The sequence below is a fragment of the Achroia grisella genome, unplaced genomic scaffold (genome assembly GCF_030625045.1).
Source record: "Achroia grisella isolate CSIRO2021 unplaced genomic scaffold, CSIRO_AGI_Agris_v1 utg474, whole genome shotgun sequence".
Classification (NCBI taxonomy): Eukaryota; Metazoa; Arthropoda; class Insecta; order Lepidoptera; family Pyralidae; genus Achroia; species Achroia grisella.
The window spans coordinates 390721-409677 of record NW_026712878.1 but is presented as its reverse complement, the minus strand read 5'-3'; the positions used below and the strand labels follow the sequence as shown (position 1 = coordinate 409677).

At 31.0% G+C, this 18957-nt stretch overlaps 3 protein-coding genes across 3 annotated transcripts; 2 read left to right on the top strand and 1 right to left on the bottom strand.

Annotated features, from left to right (window-relative positions):
* Nucleotides 1-1235: 1235 nt before the first annotated feature.
* LOC131845521 (glycerate kinase) lies at nt 1236-2766 on the top strand. Its single transcript, XM_059194592.1, has one exon. It carries the CDS (start codon nt 1266-1268, stop codon nt 2709-2711), a length of 1446 nt encoding a protein of 481 aa, XP_059050575.1. The 5' UTR covers nt 1236-1265; the 3' UTR covers nt 2712-2766.
* A 770-nt stretch (nt 2767-3536) lies between these two features.
* LOC131845575 (DNA replication licensing factor Mcm6) lies at nt 3537-10710 on the top strand. The gene is made up of 14 exons (XM_059194655.1): nt 3537-3801; nt 3952-4375; nt 4711-4902; nt 5081-5253; nt 5400-5523; nt 5630-5768; nt 6100-6257; nt 6743-6895; nt 7338-7643; nt 8125-8318; nt 8776-8897; nt 9178-9303; nt 9678-9823; nt 10545-10710. The coding sequence occupies exons 1-14, from the start codon at nt 3710-3712 to the stop codon at nt 10662-10664; spliced, it is 2469 nt and encodes an 822-aa protein (XP_059050638.1). The 5' UTR covers nt 3537-3709; the 3' UTR covers nt 10665-10710.
* Nucleotides 10711-11185: 475 nt separating this feature from the next.
* On the bottom strand, nt 11186-18707 carry LOC131845576 (DNA mismatch repair protein Mlh1). The gene is made up of 12 exons (XM_059194656.1): nt 18534-18707; nt 18301-18414; nt 17458-17521; nt 16764-16963; nt 15964-16234; nt 15455-15611; nt 15188-15271; nt 14756-14898; nt 13892-14499; nt 13425-13564; nt 11792-11917; nt 11186-11530 (listed from the first exon to the last, which is right to left on the bottom strand). The coding sequence occupies exons 1-12, from the start codon at nt 18557-18559 to the stop codon at nt 11229-11231; spliced, it is 2235 nt and encodes a 744-aa protein (XP_059050639.1). The 5' UTR covers nt 18560-18707; the 3' UTR covers nt 11186-11228.
* Between the last annotated feature and the right edge of the window lie 250 nt (nt 18708-18957).

Below are 18957 nucleotides of genomic sequence, written 5' to 3'. Positions count from 1 at the left end.
ACCAATATAAAACAGAAAAAACTTAAAGAAAAATTGGAAACCCCATCACAACCACATTTAACAAAACTTTGTTTTTTTTCTTTTTGTGGTTTGACAAGTTGGAACAAAATTTTTTTTTTTTTCCATATTCGTCCATCTCCTTTTCAGTGATGGAACAGGCAAAGATTTGACAAGTTGGAACAAAATTTTATCATCACAGATTTTTTTTTTTAATTTTCTTTGGCAAGAGGCTGTTGCCTTTTATGCCACTAAAAACAGGAAACGAGACGAGATAAAGGAAAAGAACGGGTTAAATTGTGAATATACTCGGAAAATCACAGATTAGTCGCTCGAGTTTTGTTTCTTTTTTATTGTTTATATCATAGGAAAGGCAAAGGAACTATACATGATAGACAAATTACAGTGATAGACGATACACACACTTGTATTCAGAGCCATAAAACATATTAATAAAAAAAGTAACAAACATGGGGTGCCAAAATTATATAAAGAAGCTACTGTATAAGATTGCCAGAACAGCCTTGCTATCCCTCTAAATTTAATTAAAATTCCATTTCCACTAAAATGAAAGTCTGTCTTGGACTGTTATAATATTATTAGCATACTGTTGGATGTAGTTTTACTAATATATTAGAATAAATTTCAATGAGTCATTGTTCATCATCAAATAAACAATAATAATATTAATCATATATTATTTTTGAGATGGTCACACTGTTTACTATAACCCAATAAGTCAATACTGTTTTGCTGTATTTTTATCATCTATGAATAATATATAATTATTTGGTGGAGCGTTAGCTCACTCTAATTGTATTATTTATTTAGTTTGTGATCTATATACTTTGTGCATGCCAGTGCCAGTTATCAAATTAACACTATTGTCGCTCATCGGTTCATTGTTTATCAATAAAAAAATTCCCAATGACCTGCTGACCTGAGAAATTAAATACGTAATTTATTTATTATTGAATATTGAGGATAAACAGGAATTACACGAAAATCATAAATAACTATTTAAGGTTATAATAATATTGGTTCATTACCTTAGTCTATTTAATAATGTAGGTACATATAAAAATAAACCTCTTGATCAAATACAATTTATCGTAGGCATTATTAAGTGATTGTTTGTGTTATTCATCAATGACCTCGATAACGGGATAACCTACTTCTTTTTTCAGTAGTGTAGTGACATTTAATACGGTCAACAACAAGTACAGTGTAGGATATCATTTTTATTGTCCAGAAATCTGTATTTCAACATGGCTAAGTCCGTTATCTGTGATTTAGTTCAAATATTTAAGAGTAGTGTGTCAGCAGTGCTTCCAGAGAATCTTATTAAAAACTCGATAAAATTCAATGCAAGTAATCAACAACTGACTGTATTTAGAGAAAACTATAACTTAAAAAACAGGAATGTCTATGTTATTGGCTTTGGTAAGGCCGTTCAAAATATGGCAATAGAGATGGAAACTATCCTTGGATCAAAAATCAAGCATGGCATTATAAGCATTCCTGTAGGAAGCTGTACTCATAACTCAATGAATAATAACATGTTTTATTATGAAGGCGCAAAAAATAATTTACCGGATTCTAATGCTGAGAAAACAGCAAAGAAAGTGAAAGATATTATATCAAAACTTAATGAAAATGATTTACTTATAGTTTTAGTATCAGGAGGTGGGTCAGCCTTACTACCATTGCCTAAGGGCCCAATAACATTGGTGGAAAAAACCAGATTAATAAAAGACCTAGGAAATTCTGGAGCTGATATATCAGAACTTAATACAGTTAGAAAGAGTATATCGGATTTGAAAGGAGGCCAATTAGCGATAAAAGCTCAACCAGCCGAAGTGATTTCTCTAATACTATCAGACATTGTTGGAGATCCTTTGGATTTTATAGCAAGTGGCCCAACTACCGAAAATCTAGATAGTCCTTTAAAAACATTCGATATTATAAATAAATATAAATTGCAGAATAACCTTCCAGAATCCATCAAAAAAGTTTTAAAATACAGTTACAATTCTCATCCATTTCCATCCACAAAAGTAAAAAATTATTTAATAGGATCCAATAGACTAAGTATTGAAGCAGCTTTGAATGAAGCAAGAAATCTAAATTATGTGCCAGTGGAATTATCAAATGCTGTTACGGGTAAAGTATCAGAGGTAGCAAATCAATATGTACAGCTAACTAAAGTATTCTGTGAATATTTAAATGGAAAATTAAGCTCAAGGGACTTAAGGGAACAAACAGAAAATCTGAAAATACCAGGAATAAAGCCAGATTTTGTAGATAATATTAGTTCTATGTATTTAAAAGGAAAAGATATATGTTTTGTGCTCGGAGGAGAAATTACAGTAGATGTAAAAGGAACCGGCAAAGGTGGTAGAAATCAACAGCTTGCTCTTGAGTTTTCAAACTATATCCATAACATAAAAGAGTATTTCAAGGATTTTGAAATATATATACTATGTGCTGGAACAGACGGTATCGATGGACCGACAGATGCCGCAGGTGCAATTGGCCATTTAGATTTGGTTACGAATTCACATTATCTTGACATTGATGTGAATAAATATTTAAATGATAACGACTCCTACAATTTCTATGATAAATATAGTAATGGTGATTTTCATGTAGTCACTGGACATACCAACACTAATGTTATGGATATTCATTTAATAATAGTCAAAAGGAAGTAGCAATAATTGTCTACTAATATAATGAAAATTGGAGGATATCTGAATAATGTAATTAATGGGGTTATAGGATCTATAGTATTTTTATATAAAAATATTATTTTCTCATACAATTATTTTTATTTTAGCACCTAAAATTTAAATAAATAGACCAGTTAAAGTTAACATTTAATTATTTCTTTAGTTATGTTGAATTTGCCTTACATTTTAATACCCTAAAATATTCATATATAAATGATACGTGACTTAAAATAATTTTTTATGTGTTTATTCTGTCAGCTTTATAACGCAGTCTATATGCGTTAAGATAATTCATTTATAACAAAGAAGGATTTGTTTTCTTATAGAATTATTATCATTATTATTCGTGTTTTTACGTTTCTTTATATTCTGTCTATATCTACCTGTTTAATTTCATATTGGTCATTTATTTTTAACCGTACTGTGTCATAAGGATAAAATATTTTTATATATGAATTATATAATTATTCACTACAAGCAAACATTTGCACAACTGTTACATTTGCATGGAATCAAACTGTTATTTTCCATTTATATAGTGAAGTCATTAAAAAAATAAACTTACTTGGATTCGTAGCTATTTCAAAATAAAAATAAGTTCCAGGAAAACAAATGAAACAATAATAATACAAAACACAATTTAAAACTACTTTTAATTTAAGATTAACAGAACCATTCCTGTCACAGTCTCCCCAAAATATGAGGTTTATTTGAAAGCTGAAATATTTAGCTCCTCTGTATATGGAAGACAGTCTAAGATTGCAACCCAGCTGATTTTCCCGCCAAAATGCCAAACAAAGATTTTTTTTGAACGAATTAAAAGAATATGTCAAAACTGTTGTATTAACTGTTTTTTTGTGTTTATTCAAAAGTATTATTTCCAAAAAGAGTTTAAATATATAAACATTGTTTGTTACTTGATTACAAAACTGAATACTGTTAAGTTTATGTTTGACTAGTGTTATTTTACTAATAACAGTATGGATGTCGCCGATACTTTTGCGACGCAAAGTCAAGTTAGAGACGAAGTTGGTGTACGATGTCAAAAACTTTTTCAAGACTTTCTTGAAGAGTAAGTGTTTATATATGTAATTAGATTAATTTCATTAATGTTTTATTAATTGCAAATCGTTGAATAACATATATTTAACTGACTATAACATTGAGGTTAGTTTCGTTTCAGTTGAGTACATTGTAAATTTTATCTAATTTCTATATTCAGGTTCAAAGAAGACAATGAGATTAAATATGAAAAACACGCAAAAGAATTATTGAAACCTGAATTAAGTACACTAGAAGTCAGTTTTGACGATATCGAAAAATACAACCAGAATCTTGCAACCACTATTATTGAGGAGTACTACCGCATTTATCCATTTTTAAATCAAGCTATTTTCAACTATGTGTTGAGTCAGGCCGACAGTGGTATGAAAAAAGACTTACAAGATAAAGAATGTTATATATCATTTGTTGATGTACCTACTAGACATAAAGTAAGAGAATTGACGACAGCTAAAATTGGTACACTGATCAGAATATCAGGACAGATTGTCCGAACTCACCCAGTGCACCCTGAGCTGGTCTTGGGCACTTTTGTTTGCTTAGACTGTCAAACTGTCATTAAAAATGTTGAACAACAATTTAAGGTAAGTGTATACTTTGACAGCCTATGTGTTCTCAATACCTTACTTCCCATAGTTGCTGGTTTGATTCCTCTGGCTTCACAAACTATACAAACAAGTTTATGTCTGACTTGACAAAAATATTTATGTATTTGTATCATTTATCTAGTACAATAACTCCACCACCACCATAACAAGCTTTAGCTAGCTTAACTTGGGTCTGGATGTAAATCGTCCCGATATTATTATTATTATTATTATATACTTAATGGCTTTAAAAATATATTCAAATATGTTTATTATATGTTGTAATTAATAAACTGGTTATACATATAGTTTTATAATAATTATTCTTATAGTACACAATCCCAACTATTTGCCGTAATCCAGTATGTGCGAATCGTAGACGGTTTATGCTGGATGCAGACAAGTCCGTTTTTGTGGACTTCCAAAAGATACGCATACAGGAAACTCAGGCAGAGCTACCGAGGGGATGTATCCCCCGTTCACTTGAGGTTATACTGAGGGCTGAGGCTGTTGAATCCGTGCAGGTAAAATATAAATTGTAATGTATGTTAATTAATTGTATGTAAGTAATAATTATAATTAACAACCATTTCAAATCTATTTAAATTATTTATTATATTAACAAATTCAGATATTTTGTTGATCATAATTTGAAACATCCAACCAAGTTAATACTTTGTTAAAACTTTAAATCTATTTCAGGCTGGTGACCGCTATGATTTCACTGGAACCTTAATTGTTGTTCCCGATGTTGGGTCTCTTTCCTTACCTGGTGCAAAAGCAGAGCTTACCACAAGGACCAGGCAGGCCAATGAAGGTCAAATGGAGGGAATTAAGGGCCTAAAAGCATTGGGAGTCAGAGAATTGCATTACAAGTAACAACCATTAACTATTATTATCTTTATTTCATAATGAAAAAAAAATTACCAAACATTGTTTTGAAATCCATGTAACTGTGGACTCTTTCATATTATAATTGTATTATATTACATGACCGTAATACATTTTTCTTGTTTTGTAGGACAGCGTTTTTGGCGTGCAGTGTGCAAGCAATATCACGCAGGTTTGGTACTGCGGAACTAGCCACTGATGATCTCACCACAGAGGATATGAGGAAACAGATGACTGATAAGGAGTGGGATAAGGTAATTTTGGACCATTATATTTATTAATTAAATTTGATTTAATTTTTCTTTATCTCCAATTTGACTAATAATGGTAATTCTCTTAACTGATTTGTACTTTTTGTAGGTATATGAAATGTCGAGAGATCGTAATTTGTATAACAACTTGATTGCGAGTTTGTTCCCAAGCATACATGGTAATAATGAAGTAAAAAGGGGGATATTGCTCATGCTTTTTGGAGGAGTTGCTAAAACAACTATGGAAGGTATACAATTATTTTCATTGCTCATTTATACACTTAACACTCAAGGACTTTTTCTTCTTATCAATAACTTGAATGAAATCTCGAGGAGTTTAGAAGTTAGTGATGTTTTACATATTTTTTTTTATAAATTATACTAAATGTCTGCAAAGTAACAAATTGACAAATTTAAATTAAAATAAAATGGGATAAGTCTATCGCCCATTTATTACTTAAGATTTTTGTGGTCTATTTCTTTGTTTTTCGATGTAATTAATCTAATCTAATTTAAGATAAAAAAAAGCCATCTCAACCTTAGATGTAATTAAAAATCATCATCTCAATATTATTAAAGGGACTACACTTCGTGGCGATATCAACGTATGTATAGTGGGCGACCCAAGTACGGCGAAGTCACAAGTATTGAAGCAAGTAAGCGAGATCACGCCACGAGCGGTGTACACCAGCGGGAAAGCTTCTTCGGCCGCGGGTCTCACAGCAGCCGTTGTAAAGGTAATGTTAATAATAATATTATAAAGGCGAAAGTTTTAATTATGGATGTTTCTTACTCTTTCACGCAAAAAATAGTCGTATATAATAACCCGCGGGCATAGTTAGTAATCAATATTGGAATCTCCACCTATTAATAATAATAGAGATACATATTTGCATTTATACTGGTTTACTGAAAACAATAATTAAATCATCAATTTGGTGTTCTAATAGTAACATTAAATCATCATGGATAAATAACTATGATGACCCAAATATATATGATATTGTCCATAAACCGAACAATAAAAAATATTAACCAAAATACATTTGATATTCTACATTTTGAGAAACTGGACAGACAACACATCCAAAACAACCCTACATCCTAAGCTTATTGTACTAGTTATCAAAGAATCTGCCTATGTTGTCTCTATTAAGAATTGCATGGAATAATCCTCTAATTTTTATTTATTACATTATTATCTACCATTACTTGATTTTAGGACGAGGAATCATTCGACTTTGTAATAGAAGCCGGCGCGTTAATGTTGGCGGATAATGGGGTTTGTTGTATAGATGAGTTCGACAAGATGGACCCTGGCGATCAGGTAGCCATCCACGAGGCTATGGAACAGCAGACAATATCAATAGCCAAGGTAACAAATGTGGCTAATATTTTGCTTAACTTGCAACTGAATAACCTTAAACAATATGACTTAATTCTAGTAATAAAAACTCATTCATGCCTATTAGGAAAGTAAGTAAACATAGAACACTGCTTAAATGTGCTTAAAAGGCGACTTTATCACATAAAGCAGTCTCTTACAGACAATGTAGATATTGAATTCAAAATCTATACTAATATTACAAATATGAAAGTATGTTTATGTAATAAACGGATCTTGAACATTATCTAAATTTTACAAATTTTTAGGCTATTTTTTAAGAAAAGCAAAAAAATAGCGTTAGTTTTCTGTATAGTTAAATATTATTTAATATATTAGAAAAAATGTATATTCTAATTTTAATTCGTTAGCAAAGTGAATGTGTCTTAACATTTTGTGTTAGCTTCTTTTTAAAACAATTATACTGTTTTAGGCTGGCGTTCGTGCGACTCTTAATGCACGTACATCGATTCTGGCCGCTGCCAACCCCATTGGTGGTAGGTATGACCGCGCAAAATCACTGCAACAAAATGTCGCACTGAGTGCACCCATCATGTCCAGATTTGATTTATTCTTCATATTAATAGATGAGAGTAGCGAAATGGTTGACTATGCTATCGCTCGGAAGATTGTGGATCTCCACTGTAATAAGGAAGAGACATATGACTGTGTATATTCTAGAGAAGATCTGCTGAGATATATTGCATTTGCGAGATCGTTCAAGCCTATTATTACAGAAGTAAGTTATTTCCAAATTATACCTGTAGAACATTATAACACTTATTAAAACTATATTTAAACTTGTTTAATAAAAAAAAATACATTTATTAAATTGTAGGCTCACAAAATTAATACACAAGAGTAATAAAAAAATATCAAGTTAAATTCTTAAATTTTTTGTATTGTATATCTGTTTGTTTAAGTATCTCAGACTTTTTCCAATTGGTAAAAAAATACTATCAAGGATTTTTGTTACATTATTTGACTAGTGGAAAGCTATTTCTTTTTGAAATACTTCTTACCCTCGTAAAAACTTTTTTATCTTTTAATTTTAAATTTTCGTATTTTTAACTAAAAAAAGATTATATTATACTTGTTCCGTATGAAGTGTTACTCACGATAACAATACAATATGTAGATATATGTGTATATATACCATATTTTCAAGTTATCCAATGAAGATTGTTGATATAAAAGACAAATTGTTATTGCACCCATAGGAAGCTGGCCAGTTACTAGTGGAGTACTATTCCGCATTACGATCACGCGACAGCAGCGGAACGGGCGGAGCAGGAGGCGGCGCATGGCGAATCACCGTAAGGCAACTGGAGTCCATGGTCCGGCTGGCGGAGGCCATGGCCAAGATGCACTGTAGCGGACATGTCGCGCCTCAACACGTACACGAGGCTTACAGGTACACATGTTACGATTTGCAGCAATTGAAGATTGTGGTGCGGTTGGAATGGATTGAGTAAAAAAAAAAAAATGTTATGACTATTCAAAAGTGCTTCAATGTAAGTTTATTTGAATAAATGATTTTCTATTCTAAAGAAAATGTACGAATTTTGTATTCTGCAAAAAGGGTGTTGGAATAATTTTATTTTCTGGTCACTTCTTGTGTTGCTGAGATTAGTGTCTATATAATTGCCACCATCTTTATTTAAATATGCTAATGTCTCATAAAACAAACATCGTGGGGCTTAAATATGTTCGGCGGGTAGACTATGTAAAATTGGGCTCGATTTCGCTACTGACGGACCAATATAAGAAGTGACTCAGGGTGCTCCCCAGCACAGATATTTTTAGGCTATTTTCCTAAAATAACTAAATCAATAATATTTATGTAACACAAAGTAATGTATATATTTCAGACTGTTGAACAAATCCATTATTAGAGTTGAACAGCCAGATATACACTTGGATGAAGATGATCCACAGTTTGAGCCTACCATGGATGTTGATCAGGACTTACCTAATGGCACTGGCAGTACAAGTGAGTAGTGTTGTTTTCTCTGTAGATACTTAGACATAACTACTTTATTAAACTATTAAAAATGCACATTTTTTTCTTAAACACTAGAATGAAGTGGTTTGAGGCAGAAACCTCCTTTCAAATATAATTTTATATTTTGCTAACCAAAGATTTAACTCTATGGCTTCATAGTAATCAACAATCAGGTCAGATTGGAACCGTATCTAATATGATTAGAGTAATATCTTGTATTTCTAGAATTTCTGAGTTTATAGGTATATTTTTCACTTGATAATTTCAGACGGCCACGTGAATGGAGACTCGGCGCCCAAAAAGAAGCTTACATTGTCATTTGAAGATTACAAAGCTCTTAGTGATATGCTTGTGGTGTTCATGAGAAAGGAAGAGGCTGAGACGGAAACTAGAGGTAAAATTTGATGAATATTTATATTTTAGTTCCCTTAAAATTTGTTTATCTTCACTGGTATGGTACCGCTCAATTTTTAATACCAGAGGCAACCATTTTACAGGCAAGAAGCACATAGTGGGCATGTGAGGTACAGCCAAATCTATTTATAAATTTGATAATTCAGTTGTCAGTATTTTATTTAACTACACAATAATAAGACTTACAAGAGACGTCAACCGCGTGTTAACGACTGCCATGTTACATCTACAAAATTGTTTTCATTTGCCACTTTTCAATATGTTACTATATATTTTTATTTACCACTGTAATTACGTTTTATCCTTAATATTTATCACATATAACTTAAGGACATTGTTCTATTTTTAAACTAGGAGAGGAGAGTTCTGGTATGCGTAAGAGTGCAGTAGTGAGTTGGTACCTGGAACAGCTAGTTTCACAAGGGCATATTGAAAATGAAGATGAACTACTTGAAAGGAAAACCCTTGTAGAGAAAGTGATTGATCGCCTCATGTACCATGTAAGTTTCTTTATTATTTAACAATGTCACTAGTTCACAGACCATAGCATTATAATACAAATACATTAATATCCTACTTCAGAGTTCTATCCCTACGAGAATATTACCCATGTTCGCCAGTTAACTTAGTACAATGTTAAATTAAATATATAATTAAATAATGTAATATAATATAAAATTAAATAATTCTTCATGTGGTAACATAAACAAAAAAAAATCATGGGCAAAAATTTTTGATTTTATGACATAATATTGTTTGTAAGAATGTATTCATTCAGACTATAATAAAAGTGATTGAAGAATTTCTGTCAAAAAGTACTATGTACTAGTGGAGTATTTATGAGAAGATATCTATACATATAAATAAAATTGGAGTATCTGTTTGTAATATTGAAATAACCGTTTTTTACTACATGCATATGAATATAAATACGGTTCATGCACCAAAATAACACCTTTTAAATTGTAGTCTGTCTGTCTAATCTCTGAAATGACTGGGCCGATTTTAACGGTACTTTTTTTGGCAGGTAGCTAATGTAATAAGTAGGCTACTTTTATTTTAGAAAAATAAAGTATAATTTCGCGACGAAGTAGTTGGTACAGCTAGTAAATAATAAAAACAACATTGTCATCAATACTGAGTGACAAACATTGTTATTTTTTCACGTCATTTAAAGTTATGAATAATAATTATTAAGTAATTGTTTTGTCTTTTTTACAGGACCAAGTAATTATTCCTTTATCAACTACCGGGCTGAAGGCAACCCAGAAATCCACGGAGCAGGAGATAGAGGATGACCCATTACTAGTGGTACATCCCAACTATGTAGTTGACGCATAGGAAATAAGTTGTCTTTTTGTTTAATAAAATTGATAAATCAGAACTTTTTTATTTATTACAAAAAAACAAATTGACCTTAATCTTACCAAAAATGCGCAAAGTGGCTTCAGGGTGTACTACTCTAAATTTTCGGGGTTAAATCAGTTTATGGTGATATAGAAACAAGTGGACATAGTTTAACAGTAAGTACCTAAACTACAGAATGAAAATATTGAGTTAGTGATTCAACATTGTGTCTTTAGATTTGGTGATTATATTACGAATTTCTTGACTTGTACAGGAAAAATGTCCTGTTCTTTTGTATAATTTAATTCCTTTCATTATATAAACTAGATGTCCCGCGGTTTCGGCCGAGTGAAATTTATAGTTATGAGTTATTCTGATGTATAAACTATACATATATTAGTTTCATTAAAATCCATTTTGTAATTTTTGCGTGACAGGAGTAACAAACATCCATCCACACACACAAATTTCCGCGTTTATTATATTAGGATATTAATAACAAGTAAGATATTGTCAATCAAATTTATTTATGCAAAAACTAGACGCAAAAAACAATGTTCAACATCGTTCAAACACTTTGTATAGATCATTTAAACTAGCTATTTGTAATATTGCGCCATTATTCACAAAAGATGTAGGCGGTAAGAAATTTCGTCGAATGGCGGGAAAAATTACGTGTTCCTGCTTCCAGTGTTCCGATTTCGCTACTTCAGTGTTAGAATCTGGATTTGGTTGTGAATAAAATATAGCTGTTTCACGGCTGAAGGTGTCGAAGCATTCTTTTTCCAAATTCCAGTTGACTTCAGTAACAAGTCGCACTAAGTACGTTGGCAATGCGCCCATGAAGGGAGTATGACCATCTGAAGATTAATGATATAATAATATAAATATAATTATAATCTAAATATCATTGTTAGTTGTAACTATTTTAGGATATATTTATGAGAAATAAAGTGTCATTTACATTGGCTTAAAAAGTAAACAATAATTTGTATCTTCAAATAATTGGAAATTATAAAACTATATCATTATTTTTGTAAAATATAGATTACAATGAATACCGAATAAATTCACTGCGTATTTCAAACTACTCGTATTAAACAAGGGAATTATAAACTTACCTAGCAGTAACGGCAATGACAATAATTCACCATCAGAGCTTATCTCCAGAGAGAAATATTCCATTAGCATGGCCTTTTTACTTATTAACAAATTGGTCATTTGTTTTGCCATTTCGTGCATGTCCCCTAGTAATAAAATATACACATTTTTAGGAACTTATAAATACACTAGAAGTTAACGGACTGCTCTAATGTAAAACAAAAATGGAATCATGGTTAATCAAAGTGAGGCTTTTATGATACAATGACATTTTTTTTAAATAGCTATATCTTTTTAAGAAATATATATATATATATAATATAATAATTAGTTTACGACAATATGTGTATAATATCACATAATATAATATAATAAAGCCTTTTATTTCCATAACCATCCAGAAGTTTGTACAAATAAAAAAAAAAAATTGTTAGTAATTTTTTTTTTTTGATCTCTTTGTTAGTATTATAGTATTATATTACAATTATAATTATATTATTTGTAGATATGGACCCCTCTTTGGGTGAAGGCCTCCTCCATCTTTTTCCAATATTCTCTCGTCTCGTTTTTTCCTATAGCTAACCAGTCTTTTCCTATATAGTCTACAATATCATCAGCCCACCGTCTTATTGGTCTTCCAACTTTCCTATTTCCGTTTGGTCCTTTCCATTTTGTAGCTTTAATAGTCCATCTACCATCTGTAACACGTGAGATGTGACCTGCCCATTGCCATTTGAGTTGCAGGGCATGGTTGACTGCGTCGGTTAATTTCGTTTGCAGTCTAATTTTTTCACTTCTTACTTTATGTTTCTTTCTTATTCCCAGTAAACATCTCTCCATTGCTCTTTGTGTTGTTAAAATTTTTTGTGATGTTCTTTTTGTAAACGTCCATGTTTGGCTGGCATATACTAAACAGGGCAAAAGGCATGTATCAAAAACTAATTTCTTCATGTATATGGGGTAGTTATCTTTGAAAATTTTTTTAAGTGACCAAAATTTTTTCCATGTTATATTACATCTCCTTCCTATTTCTTCGTCGTTATTTAATTTGTTAAATGATACTTGTTTGCCTAAATATATATACTGGTCTACATATTCAATTTTATGTTCTTTTCCTTTGATAGGTATTTCTAGGCTGTTAGTCATTATTTTAGTTTTGTTCGAATTTGTTTCGAAATGCAGGATTTCTTGATCAAGCATATTTAGCATGGTCTGCAACTCTTTCGGTGTCTCAGCCAGTACAACTATATCGTCTGCAAATCTGAGATGACTTAGGTAAGAGTTACTTTGCCATTTTAATTTCCGAAATATATTTTCCAATAAAGCAATAAACAATTTAGGTGACAAGGGATCGCCTTGTCTGACTCCCCTTTCGATTTTTATTGTATCTCCCCTAGTCTCTAATTTTACTCTACTAGTACTATTTGCACATATATATTTCAGAATATTTATGTATTTTTCATTAATGTCAAACGTTTTCAATGCTGCCCATATAGCGTTGTGACTAATGCTATCAAAGGCCTTATTATAGTCGATAAATGCCAAGTATAAAGGTCTATTAAATTCATTATATTTTTCTATTATCTGTTCCAATGTTTGTATATGATCCATTGTACTAAAACCTAATATCACATAAAAAAAGTAATTTCATACCTAACTCAGAATTCCAATCTGCATCTTGTGCATTGAGACCAAGGACAAACAATTCTTCTAATGGCAAAGGGTTCGATAGTTTTATTAAACCGAAATTCTGGAAATCGTACAATATCGTTAAATAAATACGATACAAAAATCTGTAAGATCAGATCAGATTATCTAAACTAAAGTTTGAGATGTTATTATTTTGAAACTATAATATTCAATTACAATATATATAATATAATATATATATAATGTTTAAGTTTCCTTATATCATCGTTTCGCTAAAATTACTTGCACTATTTGAGGCTTGTAAAATAATCTGAATTTAATGCAAATATTAGTCACTATTCCTTGCATAACGGCAGTAGAACATTCAATCATTCATCGTCCTCATTTCCGTCCTTCAAATTCTACTGACTATAATTTTGTATTATAGGTATATGCACTATTTATACATTATTGAATAAAATTATACTCACGTTAATTTTATAGTATTACAAAGATACAATTTCGTAGAGTGTTGTATCAGGGACTTGTGACAATCTATGCACGCTATGAATATCAAATTTGCTAATATCTCTCTTAAGTTATTACTACATTTATTTTCTACTTCCAATCGTAACCCCTTAATGCTAGACAATCTAGTGTCTATTCTTTCGTATTGAAATTTCCTAGTCTTGAATGATTCTTTCGGATCTATGTACGATAAGTTGGTTTGATTAGTTGCAGTATAATATTTCCATTTGTCCGGCATTTTATTTGTTTCATTAGGTTCATTAATTAGTGAATTTGCTAAAACATCTGCATCTTCCATAACTAAATTGGAATCATCGCCTATTACATTTTCTTTATTATTCACGATTTCTTGTTGGTCCACCTCCATTTCCATTTCGCTGTGTTGTGGATCGTCAATAGTTTTATCTGTTTCCGGCGGTTTACTTTCTATTGGTTTAGTCATAACAGGAAAGAATTTGTCTATTTTTTGAGCGTCAGCATCGACCCGTACCATATTATGAGCATACACTTTTGCACTGTCAGTTGTTTTTTTTACAATCTCCTCAACTGTGGTAGCACCCGGTAGACGAGCCTGAAATAAGTATAGATGTTTTGTTTAAAACTATCATTTTATTAATAACAAGCACGTTCAGCTCATCTACACAAAAATATATATTAGAAATCAACAAAAGAAATATGTTTTCTTGATTTTGTAAACATGACTATACAGTTAATAAATGCTACTAAAATGTTCGAAATAATATTTTGAACCAGCGATATAACGCGAGATCGTTCTTGAAATGCTAGGCTAAAAAATATACATAAAATTAATTGTTGTGGGTACTAACCTGTGTGTACATAACTCTTGTGGAATTGCAACTTAATAATTTGCTTTCAATACAAGATTTTATTTTTTCAATAATCTGTTCCTCATATAGAAACTGGACTTCGTGTTTAGTTGGATGTACATTTACATCAACATTTTTTGGATCTGCAATATATTTAGACATAAAACCAATCATAGAAACAGTCATGATATCATACAAATTCCTGTTTTTGAAAAAAATGTAGATTTTAAAAAAATCATAGAGAACTATTTCAAAGCATAAATAGGATTCAAACTTCATCCACGCCGAGTGCGAAATTAGAATATTCCGTGATGAAATTGCGACGTATGAGAAAGTATAGAAATTTAGGATAGGGGAGGCGGTTCGGATATGTACGTACTGTACATATTTAACTGTATACTTAAATTTTTGTATAATAAAATAATGTATTACCTAATTCCAGACTAAGATAAACAAACGCATGTGCATTTTTTGGTAAATAAGTGGAATAAACTGAATCTACGGCTTTACGGATAGCTGAAACAAATACAGAGATTCTTTATTATATTACCACATTCTTAATCATATGAATAGTATTCCATAAAATCAAATTTGGTAAATTTCCGAATTAAGTCATCCCTTGACATCAGGCAAATCGTGTGCACGATTGCGACTCTCAGTATATAAAAAATCTATAAATTAGACGAAACAATTATTTACATTGAGATTCAACTAAACGGTGATTTATAAATAGTAACAAGGCGCCTTTTTTGTGAGAGTAATTTACATTTGTGATGAAGCCGTGGAGCGACAACTTCAGTGCCGTGTCCTTTGCCTCGATTTCCATTAACTCGCGTGCTATACTATTTCCATGTATCTGTAAATTAAATATACATATTTGTTAATCCTATGGTGCTTTAATAACAATTAAGTTACATATAAATTAAAAATAGTCTTATTATAATGTTTAAAATCCTTACTAATATTATAAATGCGAACGTAATTCTGTCTGTCGCATTTTGAAATCAAAAGTACTCAACCGATTTAAATGAAATTTCGTACACAGGTAGTCTTGACACTGAGAAAGAACATAGGCTACTTTTTAATGAAAAAAGGGTTTAAGGGTTAAAGCTCGAAGTTTTAAACTTATTTTTAGTGGGTTGATTAAAAACAAATGCTGTTGATTCTCAGAAACTTAGATAAGCATAGATTCTGACTGAAATACTTACTATTCTAACATTTTCAAGTATAGTTGAGTTTATTGCAGTTTTCAAATCAGTATTCTCACCAAATTTCTTCAAAGTGAAACCCACATGACTATTGTGTATTGCATATCCTCCAACAACTTCCAAAATATGGGCATACTCCTCTGTGGGGCTACGTAGGGCTTTCTTACGGGCTATCACATTGTAAAATAGGTCTTCAACTGTGATTTGTGTACCATTATTACCAGCACATGCTTTTATTGGCCCTTTTAATATGCCATTTTCATATGAAGCTCTAGAAATATTGTTTTCAGTATTTCATTATTTCTCAATATCGTTTTATTTACATATAGTAGTATAGTTTAAATGTACACAGTATAGCAAACTTAATACTATACAGCTTTCTATGCTAGTGATCTACTGGACACAGAATTTATAGTTGCTTATCTAGGCGTCATAATTACATATCGATGCCAATGAAACTTCGGAATATAGAGGAATGACAACTTCATATGATATGAAATATACATAGGGTTGTTCATATATATATCAAATCAAATAATTATAAGTAATTTATTCATGTAAAATATATTAGCCACTTATAAGTAAAGTTTTTTTGTAGTATATGTGTTGGTTATCACCTACCAACAGGTGGACTACCAGCTTGCTTGCCATTTCAAATATATAAAAAAATATAGTCCCTCCTGTTAACAATATTATTTTCAATTAGTCTTTATTGTGAACTGTTTATCATCATTATTACTACATACATATATTACTACATCATTATTGTTACTTTAATTAGAAACATATAAATAGCATACTTATATGCACATTTTCCAGATGCTGTCTTAGTTAGTATTGTGAGATGTGCTATATGGCTGATGCTAGCAAGTGCTTCTCCTCGAAATCCATATGTATTGATTTTCTTCAGGTCATCATACTCACAAAGTTTTGACGTAGTAAATCTTTCACATACAATGCCAAGATCTTCATTTCTAATACCACCCCCATTGTCTTGAATCTTAAATTAACAGAATTATGTACTATATTGCAAAAATATAATAATACATGCAAGACTGTAAAATCAGAGGTGTAGACTAAATATTGAACTTATGATATTATGAATATGATTAGGATATATTATGATTAGACTATATTCTTGAATTTATATGTATCATTTAATTTCAGTAGTTGATGATACCCAATATTACTGTTAGTGTGAAATATAGTTTAATATGCAAGTTGTGAACTCACAATTGAGTGAAAACTTTGTTTAAATAGAGTACTTGATTTACTATAAAAATGCTTTAAATTTAATTTCTTTCAAATTTCCCATGACTACTTATCAGGGGCAGGAACTTTTTTATTATTAAAAAAATAAATATAAAATAAATATACTATAAATTTTGTAACAAAAGTCCTCATAATAATCCAATACAATCTCTGAGATCATCTGTTGATTTGAACAAACCAAAATATTAACTATAAAATATTGTTACTTTTATTATAACTTACTTGCAAGTATTTCAGTCCTCCAGCTTTTACGGTAATAATGATATTAGTGGCCTTTGCATCTAAGCTGTAAGAAATTATTGAATAAAGCACTAGCAGTTGTAACAGTGCTGTGTCATGTAATTGTGGTGGTGGTGGTAACACTTGTTAGCAGGGGGAAATGGGATTGTTCGTGATGTGGAGTAACAATCCCATTGCTAGCAATGTACCATTTCTGGTTGACCTCCATGCAGTTCCCCCTGGAAACCATTGTGATAAATTTCCTTTAAATTTATCACAATGGGCTAACTGACCTGACTTCATGTTCATTCTATCATCCTCCACTGGTGCCCCGACAGTATAAACCATTAACACAGGTAGGAGCACCATTCCATTATCATCCACTAGAAAAACACTTCTTAGGAATATACCAAGTCAGGTCAATACTATGGTTCATCATAGATACCAGAGTAGTAGATTCCTGGTGAATTTGCCAGATCTGATTTGATCTTCATATTCTCTGCATACAACATCAGCACAGGTCAGTGCACCATTTCAAAGTAATTAATTAAAAATATATTATTTAACATGTTTATGGCCTCAGTGGTTTAGCGGTTTAGCACATCATACTCCTAATGGTTGTGAATTCCATTCTACATACATGTACATGCAACTATGCACACATTTTGGTCTGAGTGCTTGTATTTTATATGTATATGTTTTCAGTATTTCTATTAGTTGTATAGTATCCATAACACAATATCTGCTTAGCTTGGGACTAAATTGCACTGTACATATATATTGCACAGTATTACTATTTTAAATACTAAGATATAAAATATATTTTATATATTAATATATATTTACCTATTCTCTATTAATTCTTTCAAAGCATTAGACGGCCTTTGTACTATTTCCCCGGCCGCTATGCGATTCACTACTTCTTCACTAAGTTTTCTAATTATTCCCGGTTCGCTCATACTGAAACCATTCAGGAAATTTTAGAAAACAATTAGGTACTTTGAAATAATTAAATATTAATTAATATATTAAATAATACATTAAATACTATAATTTTTGAGAACCAAAGGTTTACAAACCTGTTTATGGCTCCTACAAAAATCATAGAAAGTCTGTTTAAAATTCCTTATACACAAACATTATTGTTATAATTATTTACATTAAAAGCAAGAAGTGATATAAAGTTAATTTGATATTCAGCCTCACTCAAAGAGTAAAGTAAATATACCAAAACAAATCTGTGATCTGTGTCTGTGACCAAAAAAGATACTTCAGAGTCTGTGACACTAACTAAGTGATCTGTGTTGTGTAAACCACAGATTAAATACTTTTCTTAAATTTATGACTTTAGTTATTATATTATAATGAGCGTTTATAAGACGAGACCAAATTAGGGGCCTAGAAAATGGGCATTGTGAGAGTTATTATCCGACTCGAATTTTAAGCGGACGAACTAATTCGCAAGAGTTCCGCGAATCAAACTAAGCGATCCGAGTCGCAAAC

Excerpts from the sequence above, each read along its gene's own strand:
- LOC131845521 (XM_059194592.1), top strand. The coding sequence starts at position 1,266 with ATGGCTAAGTCCGTTATCTGTGATTTAGTTCAAATATTTAAGAGTAGT.
- LOC131845575 (XM_059194655.1), top strand. The coding sequence starts at position 3,710 with ATGGATGTCGCCGATACTTTTGCGACGCAAAGTCAAGTTAGAGACGAA. Across the intron at positions 3,802-3,951 it reads TTTCAAGACTTTCTTGAAGA|GTTCAAAGAAGACAATGAGA; the intron begins GTAAGTGTTTAT and ends TTCTATATTCAG. Across the intron at positions 4,903-5,080 it reads AGGCTGTTGAATCCGTGCAG|GCTGGTGACCGCTATGATTT; the intron begins GTAAAATATAAA and ends AATCTATTTCAG.
- LOC131845576 (XM_059194656.1), bottom strand. The coding sequence starts at position 18,559 with ATGATTTTTGTAGGAGCCATAAACAG. Across the intron at positions 18,415-18,533 it reads TTTGTAGGAGCCATAAACAG|TATGAGCGAACCGGGAATAA; the intron begins GTTTGTAAACCT and ends GAATGGTTTCAG. Across the intron at positions 16,964-17,457 it reads GAGGACTGAAATACTTGCAA|ATTCAAGACAATGGGGGTGG; the intron begins GTAAGTTATAAT and ends TGTTAATTTAAG.